This window comes from Notolepis coatsorum (assembly GCF_963971535.1).
Source record: "Notolepis coatsorum genome assembly, chromosome: 9".
Lineage (NCBI taxonomy): Eukaryota > Metazoa > Chordata > Actinopteri > Aulopiformes > Paralepididae > Notolepis > Notolepis coatsorum.
The window spans coordinates 106,216,079-106,238,760 of NC_140173.1; the positions used below are offsets into that span (position 1 = coordinate 106,216,079).

Genomic DNA, 22,682 nt, shown 5'->3' on the forward strand with positions numbered 1-22,682 from the left:
GCAAACTATAAAAGGAGGAAGGGTCATCATGTCGTAGGAGCTCTATGCTCTACTTGGTGCCAGTTCTATTGAAGCCCCGGTAAAATACAAAATATACAAGCCATGTGCGGAAATATACCGTACTTTTCGCACTATAAGCCGCACCTGACTATAAGCCGCAGCAGCTAAATTGAATGATGTGTACATATATAAGCCGCACTGGACTATAAGCCGCAGGTGTTTTAATGTTTAATTACCATATGTAATTAGCATTGGGACACAATACTGTCGGACAAATAACAAGCATTAACTCATTTACAAGTTGTATTAAGTTTAGCAAATAAGGGAACAGATGAATAACATTTCAATGCAGTCAAAAAAGCAATATTTAGATGTTTACATTTTCGAGTTTGGTCACGTCGAGTCACATATAAGCCGCACCGTTATATAAGCCGCAGGGTCGAAAAATGGGGAAAAAAGCTGCGGCTTATAGTCCGAAAAGTACGGTACATCAACCAATACATCAAACGTTAGCTAGTTAACAATGCAACATGTTACAGATGATTCTGACATACAATGTTGAAATTACATAAACGAGGAGATGGCGATCCCGTTCCAACGGTTTCCATACTTGGCACCAATACACAGTGATGTGATGACCCTTCCTTCTTTTATAGTTTCCTTGGCTGAAGGGACCCTAAAAAGTATGTTATCTAAACCAGGGGTTCTCAACCTTTCTGCTGCCAAGGCACCCCTGTGTTCAATAAAATATTCCAGGGCACCCCTACATACGATAAAGACTTTTCCGGTCCTGTCTTTTTTGCTACAATGACGACAAAAGTGCTTGCTTTCAAAATAATGTTTATTTAAGAAACCGGGAAACACATTTGTGTGTATATGCAGGCTATATAATGCATTATTAACAGGTGTTTCAGGTCTAAATGGCTTAGTACTGTTGACATTACACTGCTTGTAGTAGTAAATCAAATAGCATATTTCTTTAAATACAATTACAGAAAATTATCACTAAAGTGCTATCTGTTGCAGCTGCACTGTTCTCCATAAAAATAGCATATTTGGATAAGTGTGACCATTTCTCAAACTGAAAATCATGTATTTTTTTTAAATACAGAAAAGGATCACCAAGTTACCATTTCTCAAAAAATATAAATAAATACAGAAAATAAGCACTTGTTCACTCAGTGGAAATTTCGAGCTCAATGCGAGGTCTGCTGCTGCTGGCTAATAATACGGTCAATACGTGGGGAGATCTTTGACAAGGCAACACGCATGTCATCCTCAAGGCTCCACTTGGCCCTATATTTTGTTTTCAGAGCCGTCATGGATGAAAAGCCAGCTTCACACAGATATGTGGTGCTGAATGGTATCAACACCTTAACTGCTGCATCATGAGATACTTGGTACTCAGCACCACTCTGAAACTAGCTCTCCAGGTGGTATCAGATGAGATTTCAATGAGTTCTTCCAAGAGTTTGGATGGAGATGTGTCAGGAAGCTTTGTCTCAATGTTGTCTGTAAAAAAAAAATAATCCAAAAAGAATTAAAAAAATAAAATAAAACGTTTATTTTTATTTTGAGAACCGCTGATCTAAACCACGCCATGCACCCCCTTCTCCCATAACCAAGTGTCCTTTGTTGCCCCTCTTCCTGGAAAGATCCGTGCACGCCAGTGACCGTTGCATAAGGGCCCGCGTCCACCTGGCGCATATTTCTAGCTGAAACATGCTGGCAGTGCGCCCGGTAGAATGGGACGGGGCGCATGCGTGAGAAAAAGTTCAGAACGTTTCAACTCTCTAGGCTGTATGCGGCCGCAGGGAATCCAGACAAAATCTAAACATTAAAGTCCATACATAAATAAAGTTATGTGTAATAAAGTGGAATGAAAAGATTATTGAACACACTAACTGAAATTAATTCAATACTTAGTGGAGAAGCCTTTGTTTGTAATGACAGCTTCAAGGACGCTTTCTGTATGATGGAACTAATCACCCGCAGTATTCAGGTGTGATTTTGGCCCATTCCTCTACACAAATTGTCTTTCAATCTTGAAGATTGCGGGGGGTCCTCTTGTGAATCTGGATCTTCAGATGCTTCCACAAATGTTCAATTGGGTTTAAGTCAGGTGATTGACTAAGCCATTCCAACAAGTTGATTTTCTTTCTCTGAAACCAACTGCGAGTTTCCTTTGCCGTTTGCTTTGGATCGTTGTCCTGCTGGAAGGTCCGCCCACGTCTCATCCTCAGCATCCTGGTGAAGCAGCAGGTTCCTCTCAAGAATTTCTCTGTCAATGATATGAAGTCTGCCAGTACCAGGCGAGGAGAAGCAGCCCCATACCATGATACTTCCACCTCCAAACTTCATTGTTGGTATAGTGTTATTCAGGTAATGTGCAGTGCCATTTCTCCTCCAAACATGGTGTGTTGTGTGACAGCCAGAAAGTAACATTTTGGTCTCATCTGACCAGAGTACATGCTCCCAGTAGTTCACTGGTTTGTCCAAATGTTGTTTACAGGTAGTAAACAACACAAGCAGTGTAAACAAATAGGTCAATATAATTTACTATCTAACTAACTGAAAAATATATTCACAGTATTCACAGTGTCATAAGGTGCCGTATGCATAAGGTAGTGTTATAATTTACTATCTACTGAAATATACATTATTCACAGTATCACAGTATCCACTGAAATATACATTATTCACAGTATCCACATAAGGTGCAGTATGCCTAAGGTAGTGTTATTGTCCTCCTTGGGTTCCTATTAGTCCTAGGTCAATGTCTGGCAGCAGTCGCTGCCCCCTGTTGTGGAGCCTGGAGGCCGCTAGTCGCTGCCCACTGTTGTGGAGCCTGATGGCCTCTGGTATGAAGGACTGTCCGAGGCGGTTAGTTGAGTGTCGGGGGGGTATGAGTCTGTGGCTGAACGAGCTTATCATCTTGACTAGCTCGTCGTAGAGGGGGTGGTAGGGGTTCTCCATGATGGCAGCCAGCTTCCTTCTCATCCCCTTCTCTGCCATCACCTCTAGTCTAGGTAGCTCGACTCCCACCACGGAGCTAGCCTTCCTCACCAGCTTGTTGAGCTTGTTGGTGCCCCTTGAGTTGATGTAGCCTCCCCAGCATGCCACAGCATAGAAGAGGACGCTGGCCACTACAGACTGGTAAAATGGCTGCAGCAGTCTATTGCACACGTTGAAGGACCCGAGTCTCCTCAGGAAGAACAGCCTGCTCTGTCCCTTCCTGTAGAGTGTAGAGGGCCTCTGTGTTATCCGACCAGTCCAGTTTATTGTTCAGGTGTACCCCAAGGAACTTATATGAGTCCACCACCTCCACCTCCACCCCTCGGATGTATACATTTGAGGGGGAAGAAACTGTACATTGGAGGAGGTTGGGTAGGTGGGGTGGGGTTTGGGTAGGTGGGGTGGGAAACTGTGCATTGGAGTTGGGTGGGTGGGGCGGGAATAAAAACTGTACATTGGAGGGGGTTGGGTTTGGACATTTACAGGGGCCAGTTTTGAATTGCAGTCTCCCGTAGGTGCTCTTTGAATGTGGGTAGTGATTCGCATTCCTTTACAGCTGTGGGTAGGGCGTTCCACATTGATGTGGCATAATTGCAAAACATGTTTAGTCCCTTGTTTGAGCTGAATCTGGGTAGAACATGATTTGTGGAGGTCCCTCTGGTGTTGTGGTCGTGGTATTCACTGACCTTTGGGAAGTATTTTGACATGTACATGGGTACCTTAGTCGTGTAGTGTATCTTGTAGACCAGGCCCATTGCAAGTTGCTGTACTCTGTAGTCTACTCTAAGCCACCCTAGGTTGTCAAAGTGAGCAGGGGTGAGGTGGGTTCTAGGAGTAAGGTCACATGTCGCTCATTAGTATGGTTTAATTATTATGGATTAAATATGAACAGAGCATGAAAGCAGCAGCAGTGTGTGTGCGTGCGTCTCACCAGTGTCTGTTGATGAAGTAAATGCAGAGAGGGTAGGCAGGAAGCTCCACCAGACCATACATGGCTACATTGACATAGCGGTTCCCTGAGCTCTCACTGGCCCCCATAGTCAGTCCATAGTACACCAGGCTGCATGCGTACCTGGAACAAACACGCATGCAAAGATGCACACATACACATGCATGAATGCCATGCACACATACATGTCATAATATACATGTCCCGAGGGAAGCAACGGTTGCGATTGAAGGATGGAGAAAAGAGCGCAGGGGTTTGAGATGGCTCAATTCTAATTAACTATGAAGCACGTCTTGGATCAACTCACCAGACATACATGAGCACCACGGTTCTCCAGCGGAGCACCGGGTGGGTGATCAGCTGCAGGATCCCGGGGCCTCCACCGTCGCTCTTGGACGCAACTCTGACGCGGCGAAGAGTCAGGTTGGTCACGGCGTTCCCGTTCCTCAGCGCGAAGAAGCGCAACACCTACGATTAAATCAGATCAGTTTTAATTACCGTTCATGGAAATTAAGCAAATGTTAAAACACATTTTCCATAAAAGCTTAAATACAAGTATAATGCGTTACAATTGATAAATACGGTAAATATGGTCCACTACACTAGTGTATAGAATGTCCAGCTGGGTGACAATAGTAGCCAGGGAGTAGAGTGTTTATCAAAGACCAAAGCATCTTAGACTCATCACACGACACTCACTTAATACCGATTACACTACAATGGTCAATATATTCACCTCTTCAGCCTGCTCAGTCTTACCCCGAGAGTACAACCAGCGAGGAGACTCTGGAAGAGTTCTGGAAGAGGGAACAGAAGTAGAGGAGATGGAGAGCAGGAGAGGGATGAGAATGGAGGAGAGGGAGAGCCGGAGAGTGAAAAGGAGAGGGGGAGTGGAAGAAAGGGAAAGCAGAAAGAGAAGGAGGAGAAAGAGGCAGGGAGTGAGGAGAGGGGAATGGAGGAGGCAGGGAGAGATGAGGATATGAAGTGGGATAAGAATCAAGACAGAAATATCATGACCTTTTATTTTTCCAGCAATCAAACCTCATCCACGCCACTCAGGTCAGCTCCCTCCATAATCTGAACAGCAGCTTGTCTTGATTTGAAGTTAGTCTGAATTGTAGTAGCAACCTAGGAGCACCCTCTCCAGCTACACTAGAGTGTTTAGCCAGGGAAAACAAAGCAGTGTGCAGCATTTGAAAATATAAGTTTTAAAAACAACTTACACACTGAGGAGGAAGAGGAGCACTCCGAGGGAGTTGGCTATTATGGCCAGGTCCCTCCATGGCCTGATGTAGAAACCCAGTGCTCCAAACAACGCAATGCCCACCGCAAATAACATGTTGGTTAATGTCCCTGAAACACAAACCACTGAATCAACAACCAAAATACTACTACTAATAATAATAAATGTATTTAGAATTCTAATTAGACTGTACAGAGCATTGCACCATGCATGTACATGCCTCTTTTATATTTAATTTCATGAGCTTTGACACAACAGCAGCAGCTGGCCACACAGGAAGAAAGGGCTGGGGAGGGGTGGATTTCTCCTGAAATTTGTGTCACAAATAAGATGACACTTGGGCCACGCCCCCTGTGAACTCCCAGTCAGAGTGACAGTCTTGGTACCTTACACTTTGCCTGTGGCCAGAGAAGGAGCTACACAACCAGGCCATGGCCAGCTACCCAGCTGCATAGGCCGTAAAGGTGAAGGCTGTATCGTTTCATCCCGTTGCCACCTCGGCGGACTACGCAATTTTCACTCTGGGTGAAAGATATATTGGTGTAGATTTAGGAATAAAAAGTTCTCCATTTACAATCCTGCCCGTTTTGCGCATTCATTTTAAAGTTGGGACTAGATCTTTCCTCGCGAACAGATACTTGGTCACCGTGTAGTTTTATTTGACGTAATTGGTGCGAGTTCGGTCACGTATCTTGCACTCGACCAATAGCAGCTCTTTGTTGCGAGGATACGGATATGACATCCACAGAGTAACATTACATCAGAAGAGGACGAAAAACACCTTCTAAAGTTCTCAAAAAGGTTTCTAAACAATGTTATATGCATCTCACGTCCGTTCAGAAAGAACGCGTACAAGATTTTACAGACACGGTGGGATAGATATAGAAACTGCGTCGAACGGTGGCTTACCAGGCCAGAATCATACCATTGCGGAGGCATACAAACATGGTTTAGAGACCGATTTTGCCAATGTTCCTGGAGATGCTGGTTTTCATGCAACTTGCGTTTTGACAAAAAGTGCCTGGATACAGCTGAGAAACAACGTGTTCTGCAGCTCAAGATGTGGATACACTATTTGATGCTGTGCTGAGAGACAGTTTAGCTGTGTTTTTGTTTACATAACTAGCATTCTAGTTTTCATATACTGTATGCCATCTAGTTATATTGTTTACAGTGATGTTTAGCTCCGTTAGTTCATAGTGATGTTTAAAGTATTTTAGCTTTCAGAACCAATGCTTGCGTTACCCTCACCAGTGTTGTGTTCCTCATATCAACACTGGTTGCACGCACGCTAATGACGCCACGCCGTAAAGACAGTGCCTAATTGCCTCTACGAATGGAATGTAACACCTGACGACGGGCGCTATTGATATGCAAAGTAGCCAGGTGGGTACTCCGAGTTGACGCATCAGTCGAGTGCAGCGCATTCCTGTGTGCACATCCGTGCATGTGCGTGCACGCGCTTCTGGACACACAACTTTGATTGCAACCCCCGTCCCATGAGCAACGCATCACTGACCCTCACCTCTTCCTCCCCCACACACACACACACACTAGGTCCTAGTGACTAGGACAATAGACCACTACACTTCCGCGTTACATTGAAATCGGGGAGGAGATTGCGGGGGGTGCATATGAATGAATGTGGACGAGAGCCGTGATGTAAGTGGTTGCCGATACGGCTGTGGGGGTGCTAGAGACATGATCGAATAGACGTTTATGCGCCTCGCTCTCCTGAACACGGCGTGACCCATAACTAATCGATCAGAACTAAATCGGCAGAGAAAAAGCCCATTTTAAAGCACCTATTCCGCATGGACATGCGCAGAGTGCCAATGGAGTCTGGACGACGCGAGATGACGATCGAATGAATGTGGACTGTTCTATCAGAGGGGGGAGCTTCGGTGGCCAATGTCCTTTCAGCCGAACAGGATAATGAAAAAATGATCCCACTAAATGGCCAGACGCGTCTTATGGCGACATCTACAATTACCTCATTGAGTCTCCAGGTAGACTAATATTTATATTTAAGTGCAGCGGTCTGTAGCCACTTACATGACCATCGAAGCTCCCCCCTCTGATGGAACGGTCCACATTCATTCGAGCGTCATCTCGCGTCGTCCAGACTCCATGGGCACTCTGCGCATGTCCATGCGGAATAGGTGCTTTAAAACGGGCTTTTTCTCTGCCGATTTAGTTCTGATCGATTAGTTATGGGTCACGCCGTGTTCAGGAGAGCGAGGCGCATAAACGTCTATTCGATCATGTCTCTAGCACCCCCACAGCCGTATCGGCAACCACTTACATCACGGCTCTCGTCCACATTCATTCATTTGACCCCCCCGCAATCTCCTCCCTGATTTCAGAATCCCGGAAGTGTTACGGTGGTCTATAGGGCTAGCATGCACCCCTGGGGGAGGGGGGGCTAACTAGATGGCATACAGTATCTGAACATTTAAAAAAAAAAACACAGCTAAACTGTCTCTCAGCACAGCATCAAATAGTCTATTTGTTTAGGTTATCAGCCCTTGGCACCAATATGTGTTTAGCACTTATTGGGATATATTGGGGTTGTGCCTTTCATGCACTGTAAACCCTAATAAGTTACCAGAACTTTAAAACGTTGAGGCAATCAATTGCCTCCATTTTTTCAAGTTGATGAACTCAAATGTTTTCAGTTGGCTAAGACTTACAGTTCTGAGTTAAGGCAACTCAAATATGTTAAATTACTGTGACTTAGAGTTCTCAGTAAAGGCAACTCAAATGTGAGACAAGAAGATGTTCCTGTGTGTCTGCAAAACTGCCATGTACAGATCTTTGTCAATGCCAAACCTGTGCAAATGTTTCTAAGGAAACCGAGGATATAGGGCTACATGGGATGATGACTCAGATTACAGTGGTGAGGATGATTAACATCAGTGTTGCCTGGGAAGTGTGGTGGTGGATGAGGGTGTGGACTGGGGTTGGGATGTATAGGGCGAGGGGATTAGGGTTATACAGTAGGTAGTGTGAAAGTGTGGTAAAGTGGGTGCTACAGTGTGTTGTTTATTTAAAGTGAGTGTGTGTGTGTGTGCTGTGGGTGTGTTGATGGCTTGTTATTGTTCATTGTTCAATCATTGGTCATTGAGTAATCATTGTTCATTGAGCATCCTGATGGCCTGGGGATAGAAGCTCCTTCTGAGTCTCTGTGCTTGCCATGAGACTCCGGTATCGCTTGCCTGGCCGCAGCAGTTCAAAGAGGCAGTTGTTTGGGTGGCTGGAGTCTTTGATTATTCCCTTAGCCTTGCCCATGCACCACTTGTTGTAAATGCCTTGGAGAGTGGGAAGCCCCCCTCCAATTGTGCGTTCGGCTGAACGGGCCACTCTCTGTAGTCTGCTGCCGTCTTGTGCAGTGCTATTCCCAAACCAGGAGGTGATATTGCCAGTCAGGATGCTCTCTATTGTGCATGAGTAGAAGTTCTTGAGGATCTTCTGACTCACGTTGAACTTCCTTAAGCGCCTAAGGAAGTAGAGGCGTTGTCGTGCCTTCTTGATAACACTGTCAATGTGTGTGGTCCATGTCAAGTCCTCGGATATGTGGACTCCGAGGTAGTTAAAACTGTTCACTCTCTCAACTGGTGCCCCGTCGATGCTGAGGGGGCTGTAGTCCCTGACCCCCGACCTCCTAAAGTCCACAATCATCTCCTTTGTTTTGCTGACGTTCAGGGAGAGGCTATTCTCTTGACACCATCCCGCTAGAACCTTAACCTCCTCCAGGTAGGCCCTCTCGTCGTTTGCAGAGATCAGGCCCACCACTACTGTGTCGTCAGCAAATTTGATGATTGTGTTGTTGTTCCGCTGTGCCACACAGTCATGTGTGTACAGGGAGTAAAGGAGGGGACTCAGGACACAGCCCTGGGGGGCCCCTATGTTGAGAGTGATGGATGAGTGTAGTACTTTTGATTGATTAACTATCTTGATAAAAAGTGTGTGGGTCTATTATTTTTCTCATTATACTATCCACTGAACTTTTTTATGTGTACAACCTCAATCTTTAGAATATCTGCTGCACTGCACACTTTTTTAGAACTGTATAGTATTTATTCTAGTCATCTTATTTTATTCTATCATCGAAAGCCCTGGGTCTCTTCCTTCAAAAGACTACACTCACTTTTGGCTGTGCCACTTCCTCTCGTCAATATGCGCCGGTTTGCAACTCGATGCCCTGTGATTTCTTTTTTTTATCCACTTTTTCTCCCATTTTCTATTTTTCTCCCATCCCAATTTCGTATCATCCAATTCAACCCTCCCCTATCTCGAACGCTGTTTCATGCCTCCCACAAGCCGGCTGTAATGTGGACGAAGCCATACATTGCACGAGTCCCCTCAGGTACTCGAGGTAGCAGCCGTCGCATCTTTTCACCTGCGCAGCGCGATCTTTCAGCGTCAGGAGTCTGCGCTTTGGAGGGACGCCGCCCCTGTCGCTTCCTGATTCTACTGCGTAGGCGCACCAACCGACCTGTAGGAGTCGCTGTCCACAACGTCCGATCCCCACCCATCAGTTTCCCACCCCCTAATACTGCCAATGTGTATTAGTACGGACGACCAGCTAAACTGAAAGCAATGTGGAGCGCTGGGATCGAACCCAGCGTCTCCAGCATTGGAGGTGAGCGCCTTGCCCACTGCACCACCTAGCCGCATGCCCTGTGATTTCTATAATCTTATATTTCACTAATAACAGTTAAAAACATTGGTAAACAAACGTAATGCTGAAAATATACACTTTGACTGCTGTTTTGACAGGGTTAGGGTCTTTACTCTCATCTACATTTGAAAAGAAAACGCAACATTAATTCATACATTCTGTAGAGATGGATTTATGGCGTGATGTCATTTGCGGTCCAGGACCAGACCACTCAGGCTTAAGCGGTGAACCCTGTGAGGCCCAAATAAAAAAGACATTAGCAACTTCAGAGGCCAGAGGGTGGGACCTATAAAACACATTTACTATCCAATAGCATTGTGAGGCTGAACAACACGACCCATTGACTATGTACATGTGCTTAAACATTTTAAAATAAACATTTACAGATTTTGGCTAAAAGTGATTTTATCGATACTACTATTATCGATACTGCTTAACGGTTCGGTACTTTATCGACATTGCTTTATTATTTATAACTTTATAAATAAATATTATTTCTTCACAAACAATGTTCTTTTATATAACTTTATAAATAAATTCTAAATAAAAATAAATAAATATAATTTCTTCAGCAACAACAATGTTTTAAATGTGACTGAATTATAGACTTTTTATAATAAACAACAAATGTAAGATAAAAAAAACTATATACACTGAATGATTAGTTGTTACCTAAAGCCCTTGGACTCCAGAAGGGGTGCAGGCCTTTGACAACAAACTGGGTCACAGCCCTGTTCACCCTATCCTCGGTCATCCTTCCTAGCTGCTAGGGTGAAGGGACTTGGCTTGGCTGAGACTGGTGGTGGTAGAGGGAGGAGGGATGGGCTGGGACATGGTGGCTGCAGCCTCAGCCTTGACGAATGGCGATCTATAAAAAGTTGTCATCTTTCAAATATATTTGTAGCTAAACAATTAGCTAAGCAATTATTATTTTATTTATTAGCCTATTCGTAATAATTCGTTATTAGCCTAGCTAACTCCGTATTCTCTTGGCGTACCTGCAGTGGACGTGTATGGAGATGGTGGCTCGCTGAGTCGCTGCGGCTCGCTTCTCGTGCAGACAGAGAGGAGAGGAAACCCAAGTTTGAGAATAGATTAAGGGCGTCAATTGTATTATCGCGCGATAATAGTCCGGCGGAACAAACTTGAGGGACCCTAAGAACCATCCAGTTATTTGATCGAGTTGAATAGGTTCCAATATTCCAATCTAACAGTGAAGAGATATAAACAGGTTGTTTACCAATAAGGGCTTTAACACTTTAAGTGCCGAAAACGTGTTTAGGCGTCTTTCCTAGCCATGCTAAAGTTGCCGAGGACGCCCTAACTCGTCTTTAATATCAATATTTCAAAAATCTGTGATCGGAATCATATTTCCCCTCTGCAGCCGTCACACACAGTTCTGAGCTCCTCTCAATCCTCTAGCGGTTCAAGAGCGCCATCTGGTGGCCGATCGGCAGAAGCGCCAAACAGGAAGTCATGTGGATGAAGTGCTGATCACCCATATTACTTCCGGGCACTCGCTATAGGTCCCGGGACTTGAGCTCGACACAATACATAGCGATCCGTTGCCAATAACTCGATAAACAACATGATTTGGACGTATATACTATTATACAACCTGGAAATGGACCGGGTATTTCGACATCCCATAATGGAAAACTGTCTACGCTGATCGCCCAACGGCCCGAGGAGACTGGGGTGAGTTTTAGCGTGTAATATTACCGTGTTCGATACTAACTGATCTGATGAACATATGACCCACATTAGATGAATGGTATAACGCTGCCCACGGAATTATAAACGCCCCCTCGCCCATCCGGTCAACATCAGATGACTTGTAGTAACTTCCAGAAGTCCGTCCAGTTGGAATTTTTTATATCGCGCCGATTGCTATCAAACTGTATTTCATCATCAATATAATGCATTTGGGGCTATAAATCACGTTCTGGAGAAAGCTGCAGAAAGAGATGAAAACATACTTATACCTTAGACCATATTTTAGTATGAATATGTGAATGAAAAAGTTTAACGTTGCTACACCATGAACAATACATATAGGACCTTGAATGGGCCCTAATAATGGCAATCTAGCAATAGAATTTAAAAAGTTATAGCCCTGCAAAGAAGGGGAACTTCTCCATGTTAAATAGAGCTGACAACGGATGGTATATCATGAATTTAGCCTTAGGCAATCAAAGTGTTAAAAAGAAATAAATAAATACCAGTGTTTGTTGCGTCTTTCTGTAAGAGAAGGCCAACCCACCCTATCATACAGGACACAATGGTGAGTATTAGGGATGTCCCAATCACGTTTTTTTGCTCCCGATCCGGATCATGTGATTTTGAGTATCTACAGATACCGACATTTCCCGATCCGATAAAAAAAAATAAAAAATGTAATATATATATATTTTTGTATCCCAATTTCTCACATTACATTCACCCTGAATGTTGACGTTATCCAGGTGAAAAGTTAACTTCATTCAAGCGAGGCATTGCAATCCTTGACATAAATCATTTGATGTATAATTAAATAAAAGGAAATGGGTTTGGGTCTGAGAGTGTGGCTGGTCTGCCGTTCTGCAGCTGGATACTATTAGTTTGTTTTGGCAAAATTCTTCTGCTCTGTGTGACAATAAATAAATGAATGATGATATGCAATTTAAAACCAAAACTAAGGCCTCAGTATGAGTTTAAGACGTGAACATGGTCATGTTTGTTAAAAAAATTTAAATCTTCAGAAAATCACGTGATCGGCCCCGATCCCGATCACGTGATCGGATCGGGACATCCCTAGTGAGTATCATATCTGTCACAAGTAATAAACCTAAGAGCTTGCCTATAAATTACATCACCATAATACAAAATTGATAAGACTGATTCAACTATTATTTTTCTACTAAATAGAGAAATTTTATGTTTCTGTCGTAGTTTAGAGGCAAGATTGTCCACATGGAGCTTAAATGTAAATTTCTCGTCAAGCCACAGGCCAAGATATTTATACTCTGTGACTCTCTATACAAGAGCCACTGACAGTAGATATACATACACATCAAAGTTAATATTTCTGGCTCTTGAAAACACCATAAACTTTGTCTTACTAGCGTTAACCGTTTCTGCACCAAAAACGAGTTAACTCGTTATAGCCCGCCAATCGAATTCTGCCAACGAGTAAACTCGTTATTTCTTTTATTAGCTATTTCCATTCATAATTCATCCTGCTATGCTGTGGGAATGTTTGGCACTCTGTCTGAGATCGCAACGGCCCGATACCGCCGCCTGGTGGTATGCGGCCGATGTTGCACTTACTTTCTGAAGGAAGCTCGACTCTGTGCGTCAGTGAATGTCTTCCGGGCAGAGTTATCTTGTAACGTGGATCAAGATACACACTCTATTGCATTGAATCGCCTTCGGGACGCCAGAATCATTATGCTTTTGGGGCTTATGGCGTCGGCCAAATGTACATACGATCTAGCAGATGGCAATCAAATAATTGGAATATTCTTTTTGCAGTCTCATCGGCCAGAGGTAAGAGCAATCTAATGTTAATTTCAGCTTGATTGTCCATTGCCATCGCTCTGATCAACGTATGCTGTTGTACTAACGAATGCCATTATTGACAATCAATTAATCATAAACGACCCCCCCCCCCCTTTCCTGCATGCATGATGGAACATAATATATACCGATCATATGCATTTGAATTGTTTATTGTAGCGTGGTTAGGGACGAAATGCCAATGGATTAAGTATAATATGCGTTGCAGCCTATTACTAGCATTCCAGGAATTAACCACTCTAAAACTATACTTATATTCACCACGGTATAAAACGACAATGTATGGATGGAAAAAATATAACTTTTCCACAACGATAGATACCCGATGTCAAATGGGCCATAGTATTGCATATATAGCTATAATATTTAAATAGTTATAGCCATGCAAACAAGGTGAGCGACTCCCACCGTTTACAGTGATGGCGTCAGCTGCTAAGGATGCATCTATTGCGTGGCAGTCATTGTGTTAAGAACAAATTTAAGACTAGCAAGGGCATCCTGTAGAGCATAAAAAGAAAGTTGCAATTTCTCAATGGCTGTAATACAGTACAAAATTGTGTCATCAGCATACAAATGGGCATGACATACAAAGAAGAAACAATATCATTAATATAAATTGCAAAAAGGACAGGACACTATGGTGTGGCTCTTTGTGGTATCACAGTAATTTTTTTGGCTCTTAGTCTCTGACTGGTTGGCCACCCCTGAAATAGTGTATCCACATCTTGAGCTGCAGAACACATTGTTTCTCAGCTGTATCCAGGCGCTTTTTGTCGATAAACGCAAGTTGTGTAAAAACCAGCATCTCCAGGAACATTGGCAAAATCGATCTCTAAACAATGGTTGTATGTCTCCGCAATGGTATGATTCTGGCCTGGTAGGTTAAGCCACCTTTCGACACAGTTTCTATATCTATCCCACTGTGTCTGTGTAAAATTTTGTACATGTTCTTTCTGGACGGACGTGAGATGCATATAACATTGTTTAGAAACCTTTTTGAGAACTTTAGAAGGTGTTTTTTGTCCATTTTCGTCCTCTTCTGATTACTCCGTTACTCTGTGGATGTCATATTTGTTGTCGCCCGACGGCCGTATCCTCGCAACAAAGAGAGCTGCTATTGGTCGAGCGCAGGATACGTGACCGAACTCGCACCAATTACGTCAAATAAAACTATGCAGTGACCAAGTATCCGTTCGCAAGGAAAGATCTAGTCCCGACTTTAAAATTATGATTGCGCAAAACAGACAGGCAGGATTGTAAATAGAGAACTTTTTATTCCTAAATCTACACCAATAGATCATTAGCCCAGAGTGAAAATTGTGTAGTCTGCGAGGTGGGAACGAGAATAGTTTTCTAGCCACTTCGTATGAGCCTTCACCGTATGGCCTAGCAAGAGAAGTTGCAACAGCCAGGTCCACTTTGTCCAATGCTTTTGAAAGGGTACCGATGGTGGCTGGAACATCAGAGGCTTTATATAGAGAGCCCAGAATACTTACAAGAGCATGAGTGGCTGATCCTCCGGGTCTACTACTAAACTGGGCAGGGTCCAGATTGGGGGATAAGCATGTCATTTTTAACCCAGTTTGCAACCAAAAGCTCTGCTACCTTGCTGAGCTGGGGTGTTAAGGATAGTGGTCGAAGTTGATCAGCTGAGGGAAGTTGAGATTTTGGAACAGGAATAAGAGTTGATTCTTTCCACTGTGGGGGGGGTGGGGTGTACTGTATGTGAAACCCACTTGGCGAATAAACCTGGTTCCGATACCGATCATCTTACCGGTCAAAGCCCAGTAGGCCTTGCCCACATACTCCTGGGTGAGGACGAAGCAGACCAGTCCAATGCCTCCATTCATCAACCCCACCAGCAGCCGGGACAGAGCAAACGCCTCGTAGCTTGGAGCCAGGGCCGTGGCATAACCAAACAGGACCTCAAAGAACAGGCCTAGGAGGGAGGGAGGTGGAGAAAGACAGGGAGGAGAGTGAGAGAGGATGGAAAAGATAGAAGAGAAGGAGTGCATATGCCAATATATGAAAAACCAACAGGGTTGTAGACAAACAACGAGACAACTACAGCAGAGCAGCCATGTGACTGACATGTGTCAACAACTGATCCAATTGGCCCCGATTCAGGGGGTGGGATCAGCATTTCACAACAGAGTCTGTTCTCTGGTTTTACTCAAAACGCTCCTGCTGTATCTGGGACACAGATGGTGTTTCAAACTGCTGACAGACAAGGTCAACTTCATAAAACAGCTCTTCATAAAAGGGGACAGTTCACCCTACCCTAAAATGTCCTACAATCAATTTGGAGCGCTATCTATCCACCCAGATAGTTTCAAAGATGTCTGCCATCACTCCAATACAGTGGAGCTAAATGGCATTGGGTTTGTGGTGCTCAAAGCACATTTGAAAAACGCAACCGCAATGTCGTTACTCAAGATAATGCACAGACCTAGTTGTGAACAGTTTGATAGCGTTTATGGTTGGTATGTGTACTTTGGTAGAAAACTGTTTCCACATTCATAATGAATATGGACTCTAGACTAGGGAAGGGAATGACTTGACTTTTTTTTTGCAATCATAAGTGAATGCTGTGCAAAACTCTCATGCTGAACAGTTTAATTGAGAACTGTTTTATACCAGAGAGTTTTGCACAGCATTCACTTATGATTGCAAATTTTTTTAATAAATAATGTTCAAGTCATTCCCTTCCCTAATCTGGAGTCCATATTCATAAATAATCTTAGGATAAGAGTGCTGGTATTAATATGGTTAAGTTGACACTAGCCTGAAGATTTATGAATGCGATCCTTGGTTCTGCTCACCTGTTAGGAAGACAGGTTTCCTGCCGATCTTGTCAGAAAGAGGTCCAAATACAACATTCCCGACCAAAACACCGGCAAAAAACAGGGACCCGGCCAGGCTCACTTTGTACGCCTGTTGCTTGATGAGGAACCACTGGGGACAACATGAAAAAGCAATAAAACAAAAGCAAAATAGAGTGAGCTCTACAAGTATTCAATCAGTGATGAAATTATGGCAATACCGCGCCATTTCACAGTGGTGGAAAGGAACTAGTTAAGTACTGTATTTAAGTACAATTTCGAGCTACTTGTACTTTACACGAGTATTTTCATTTTAGGGAACTTTATACTTTTACTCCACTACATTTATCTGAACCCAACTGTTACTAGTTACTTTGAAGAAAAAGATTTTGCATTGAAAACATGGCAAATTTATGAAGATTATATACTTTCACAGGAGACATAATCAGAGTAGAAGACCACATATCACTTTAACCTCTTAACTGGGACCGACACGGCCCCGGGACGTTTTGAGGATGATTTCCCACCGGCGCGACACGCCACTTTGGCAACCTCTAGCGGCTCGGGTGTGCATATATTTTAATACAATATATATCGAATTAACGCCCTATTCGTTGCCTGTCGATTGCATTTTCAGGTGACAGAATCCATTCTCTAGTTACATGCCGATATGTGAGGCGTAGGCCAAAGTACACGGCAGACTTTTTCTTTTTTTTTTAACCACCCGCGACTCCCAAGGCTCTAGCTCCGTCAATCATTGGGCGATCTCGAAAATTATTGGAAAGGGTTGTAACCAATGATACCCTACGTGGGGATGAGCGAATCAGGGATCTATGTGAAAAGTCACAAGCGAAAACAGGAAAGGTGACTTAAAAAAAAAAAAAAAAAAGCACAGGAGTGGTTCTTGTATAGTAAATAGATGGATATAGCAATATAGCATAAGGATATAGAGTATAACTGTAGATTGTATAGTATAGTAGTGTACATAAGACCCAGTGCCTCATCCGTAGCTAACATTGTATTGCACTAGCAGGACCTTAGCATGTCTTTACCATGCTTTTTGTAAACTTTATGTACATTATACCCGTTATGTCTTATTACTTGTATTATTGCACAAATGTCTTATTCTTATTACTTGTATTATTGCACAATCGCTGCGGGCATGACCACCCGCATTTCACTGTATGTCGTGACAAATAAAACTCTTGACTTGACTTCAGTTTACCAAAATCGCTCCTAATCAATTATTTCCAAACGCATTTTTATGAAATTTGGACATGTACTATACAAGACTTCAGGCTTTGGACCCAGGGTGTTTTTTCAGCCATACCAATATTTTGGGAATATACTTTTGGATATTGCAACTACTACAGAAGAACGTGAGTACACAAGTTCAACTCAAGTTCAGACCTACCGTAATTCCTCTAATAGTAACCCCGGCTTGTATTTGTTTCAACTGTAGCGGATACCAGGCTTGTATTAGGAGGAGGCATGTATAAGAGAGAGGCCTATATTTCCAAATTTTGTGTCAGTTTGAACCCAGTAAAATGTACTGGGTTCATTTATTGAAACCAAGCAAGTACTGTATGAAATACGGTAGTAAACAGTGCAATTACAGGTAGTCAAAAAAGTTAATAATAATAATAATAATAATAATAATAATAATAATAATAATAATAATAATAATAATAATAATAATAATAATAATAATAATAATAATAATAATAATAATAATAATAATAATAATAATAATTTCGTTTTATACAATTCTGAGGTAGGCTTACTCTCTTGGTAAACATTAGCACCATACCATTATATGGTATTTACTGCACAGCCAGGCCAGCATATAACAACAATAACTCTAATATACATGAAACCCGGCTTGTATTAGGAGGCCGGCTTATAATTGCTTAGCTCAACAGCGCACCCGGTCATTAATAGAGACCCGGTTTTTAATTGAATACCGGTTACTATTAGAGGAATTACGGTATGTTATGCTATTTCATTAGCACTAAAAGTGAATTTTCTTTATTGTATCAGAAACTTCAGAATGTTATCTTTCAAAAGAGACTAGACTCATGCATGTGCTATAAGTATAACGTATAGTATTTGTTTGCAAAAAGAGTATGCAGTCCTCAAGTTAAAGTTTAAAAATAGCCACTTTTCTGGGCGCCAGTTAAGAGGTTAACATAGGGCTGGGCGATATGGCCAAAAACGTTATCGCGATAAAATTATACAATTATTTTCATATAACTCGATATCGATAATTATTGTCGATATAATTTCTGTCAAGTTTAATTAACTTCTTATGCCCGGCGCCGATGGACAGGCTATTAATAGACTTGTTTTGCTGCTGCGAATGTCTCGAATTGATGTTGTCATCAGTCCGCGCACGTTAGCCAGAGCAAGCGGTGTATCCCATGACAATGTACTAACTATCACCCTAAAATACTCCGTTCCGCCCCAATACATTGCAACGACGTCCACCGCATACCCCACACTACTCTAACCGTGGCCTCAGAATTCACGCCACACACCCACTCGGCACGTAAACTATAAAACAGCGGCGTGCAAGCTAATTATCCTAGCCAGCCTTGTTTACTACTAGAGTCCTACCTCTCTACCCAGAGGTGCACCGCGGGTCTCCTTCACTGTCGGCCATCTCCTTCACTGATTGGTTGTTAGTGCGTGTACTCATATCCAAGCTTGGAAAATCGATATATCGAAACTTTGCAACCACGTTTCATGTTTATTTCAAGGAAATAATTTATCGCGATAGTTATGGTTATCGTTTTATCGCCCAGCCCTAGGTTAACATAACCTAGAGTTCAATTGATCGAGGTTTGAATGCTCCCAAGCACTGGAATACACAAACACCATGTAGAATGCATACTTTTACTTAGATACTTAAGTACATTCAATAGCAAATACTTCTCTACTTTTACTTAAGTAGAATTTGAATAGAGGACTTTTACCGGAGTACTCATTTATCTGGGTATTTCTACTTTTACTTAAGTAAAGAAACTGTACTTCTTTCACCACTGCCGTTTCATTAGGAGATTTTCAAATGGATCTAGCGGGCTCATTCTTTAAGCTGACGTGAATAACTGGATTATATCATGAATTATATGAAACTAGAGATCTTGCTGAATCCAAAAGTACCAGTCATGTCATGCTAGCTTACTGGCAAAGGGGGTAGATTCTGGTCCAAAGTTAAGCTATTAATTAATTAACCATCTTAGATTTGATAGGAGGACAATGCCATGGGCACGGCCATTTTCAAAAGGGGTTCCTCGACTTCTCACCTCAAGATAGGGCTGGGCGATATAACGATAAATATCGCGATATATTTTAATAATCGATATCGAATATCGAAATAAAAAAAAATCTAAAAATCGTTTTTTTTTTTACCTGCAACAGGGCAGTTTTAAAACCAGAGACAGTGGACAGACTTGTCTTTCTTGCCTGCAACTTAAAGTAATGGCTTTGCTTGTCCAAATGACAATACTGACCAAATTGAGATTTATTTTTCTCTTGTCCATTTATTTTGTTTGCTTTCTAATTTAAAATACAGTTTGAAACCGTCTGTACACAGTAGGCTATGTGTGCTAGCAGAACTAGACTCCAGTCACAAGTCACGGTGCACATGTGCGGTGGTTTGTCCACCAAAAAAGCGCCAAAAGATCGAAAATAAACTAGCAGAGCCAGAACTGTTCAACTCCCCTGGAGCCACAGCCAGCAGAGAAGCCGGTTCACTTTCGCTTTTAAACCAGCTGCAGCCTGAGAACTGGAGTGTGAGGGGATGTAACACTAAAGATGGCGGCAATGACAAAGAATTGCTGCAAAATAAACATACCTCTGTTGTTTAAAAAAAAAGAAAAAAAAATTTAATTTGTTTTATACTTATAACAATTCGATAATTATCGATATCGAGAAATAAAATAAAATTATCATATCGTTATCGCGATATGATTTTTTTCCATATCGCCCAGCCCTACCTCAAGATATGAATGAAAATGTACAGTTTCCTCCCCCTCAAATGTATATATTCTCTTTTAGAAACTCTGTAAATAAACAGTACTGTATATTTGTATATCTTGTATGTCATAAATGTTATGATGAATTGAAAATGGGGGACCCTGATGTAAACGAGAGAAGTCTTTCTCTGGTCTGCATTCCCTTAACTCAATCAGCGCCAGAGGGCGCTGTGTACTAGGGGTGCACCGATGTATCGGTATCGGCCGATAAGCTCGAATGTGCCGATGGCAGTAGCCGATAAATATCCATCAATTTGTGTAGCGTCAAAAGACAAAAAAAAGTTCACTCGCGACCTGCACAACGCCGTCCCCAGTCCCCCACACACACACAAGCGACTGCATCAAAGTTACTGCTTATGATTAACAAGGCATTCGTTTTGTGGCATTAACGTTATATAGTTAGTGTTACACGTTCAATAACATCAGCATATTGTTTCCCGAACGTAGCAAGCATTATGTGTTCATACTAGCTCAGTTCCTTCCATTGCTCATAGAGCCCTGAGTTTTACCCATTCTGCAATCTGTTAATAAAGTTTTCAATCAGACACATGTATAGAAAGGCTTTGTTTTATTATAACATTTGTTGCAGTAAAATCATTATGCCTCGTTTAAGTCATCCTGCGGAGCTAAAAGCTAAACGTCGGCCGCGCCGCCGTTGTTGTTGTCGTTGTAGAATACCTCTCGTCAAAATCAATGGCGGACAAAAGCGGAAGTAAAAAATGTATACGTGCTTGCCGATTGGTGGTAACAGCAGAGGCGGGTGCAAGCGGTGTGTGACGTAATTGGCAGAATCGACTGTTCAAAATTTCATTGGTTGAGACAATAGCATCCAGCTGCAGCCCAGCCGGTAGACCATACTGGGAGAACTAGTATCTAGCTGCAGCCCTGCAGAACATACTGGGAGAGAGATAGTGCTATTTCTTGATGTTTCCTTTTTTTAAGTAAGTAAAGAGGCCTATGTTCATATCGGTGAGCACAATTTGTAACACAAATATACAGTAGTTTCATAAAAAAAATATATATATATATATTACAAAAAAAATTAAAAATGTTGCCACAAATATCGGTATCGGTATCGGCCGATTGTGTTAGTTGAACAATCGGTATCGGTATCGGTGGCAAATTTTCATATCGGTGCATCCCTTACACTTACTGTGTTGGTTAAAAGGCCAGCGTTCTAAAGTATAGGAATATGTGGCTGTGTTTGCAGGGCTATAACTATATTAATTATAGCTATGGATACAGGGCACGGAATTAACTTTTTGACTCACCGGCCAGTGGCGGGAAAAATCTATTTTTGTGTCACATATATATAAAAAAGAATCAGTAAATTTCAAGTAGATAGGGTATTATGTTGAAGAATACACTTAAATAAGTAGGCCAGAGTAAAATTTTAAGCAAATTATTTTAATATATTCATTGATGATTGATTAATCAATACATGTAAATTCAATCTTAACACTTTAAGTGCCGAAAACGTGTTTAGGCGTCTTTCCTAGCCATGCTAAAGTTGCAGAGGACGCCCTAACTCGTCTTTAATATCAATATTTCAAAAATCTGTGATCGGAATCATATTTCCCCTCTGCAGCCTTCACACACAGTTCTGAGCTCCTCTCAAGCCTCTAGCGGTTCAAGAGTGCCATCTGGTGGCCGATCGGCAGAAGCGCCAAACAGGAAGTCATGTGGATGAAGTGCTGATCACCCATATTACTTCCGGGCACTCGCTATAGGTCCCGGGACTCTAGCTCGACACAATACATAGCGATCCGTTGCCAATAACTCGATAAACAACATGATTTGGACGTATATACTATTATACAACCTGGAAATGGACCGGGTATTTCGACATCCCATAATGGAAAACTGTCTACCCCACGCTGATCGCCCAACGGCCCGAGGAGACTGGGGTGAGTTTTAGCGTGTAATATTACCGTGTTCGATACTAACTGATCTGATGAACATATGACCCACATTAGATGAATGGTATAACGCTGCCCACGGAATTATAAACGCCCCCTCGCCCATCCGGTCAACATCAGATGACGTGTAGTAACTTCCAGAAGTCCGTTCAGTTGGAATTTTTTATATCGCGCCGATTGCTATCAAACTGTATTTGATCATCAATATAATGCATTTGGGGCTATAAATCACGTTCTGGAGAAAGCTGCAGAAAGAGATGAAAACACTTATACTTTAGATCATATTTTAGTATGAATATGTGAATGAAAAAGTTTAACGTTCATACACCCTGAACAATACATATAGGACATTGAATGGGCCCTAATAATGGCAATTTAGCAATAGAATTTAAAAAGTTATAGCCCTGCAAAGAAGGGGAACTTCTCCATAGACAAATAGAGCTGGCAAGGGATGG

At 42.3% G+C, this 22,682-nt stretch overlaps 1 protein-coding gene across 3 annotated transcripts in view; it reads right to left on the minus strand.

Annotated features, from left to right (window-relative positions):
- The window catches only part of slc22a15 (solute carrier family 22 member 15), a 49,756-nt gene that overhangs the window by 11,367 nt on the left and 15,707 nt on the right, over positions 1 to 22,682 (minus strand). For 2 of the 3 annotated variants that reach the window (XM_084321302.1, XM_084321301.1), the window contains exons 3-8: positions 16,272 to 16,404; positions 15,224 to 15,388; positions 5,188 to 5,317; positions 4,701 to 4,761; positions 4,272 to 4,432; positions 3,947 to 4,087 (exon numbers count right to left, since the gene is read on the minus strand). In XM_084321302.1, coding sequence (XP_084177428.1) covers positions 3,947 to 4,087; positions 4,272 to 4,432; positions 4,701 to 4,761; positions 5,188 to 5,317; positions 15,224 to 15,388; positions 16,272 to 16,404 — 791 coding nt within the window. The remainder of the gene's footprint in view (positions 1 to 3,946; positions 4,088 to 4,271; positions 4,433 to 4,700; positions 4,762 to 5,187; positions 5,318 to 15,223; positions 15,389 to 16,271; positions 16,405 to 22,682) is intronic. The other variant, XM_084321303.1, reaches the window with a different exon arrangement.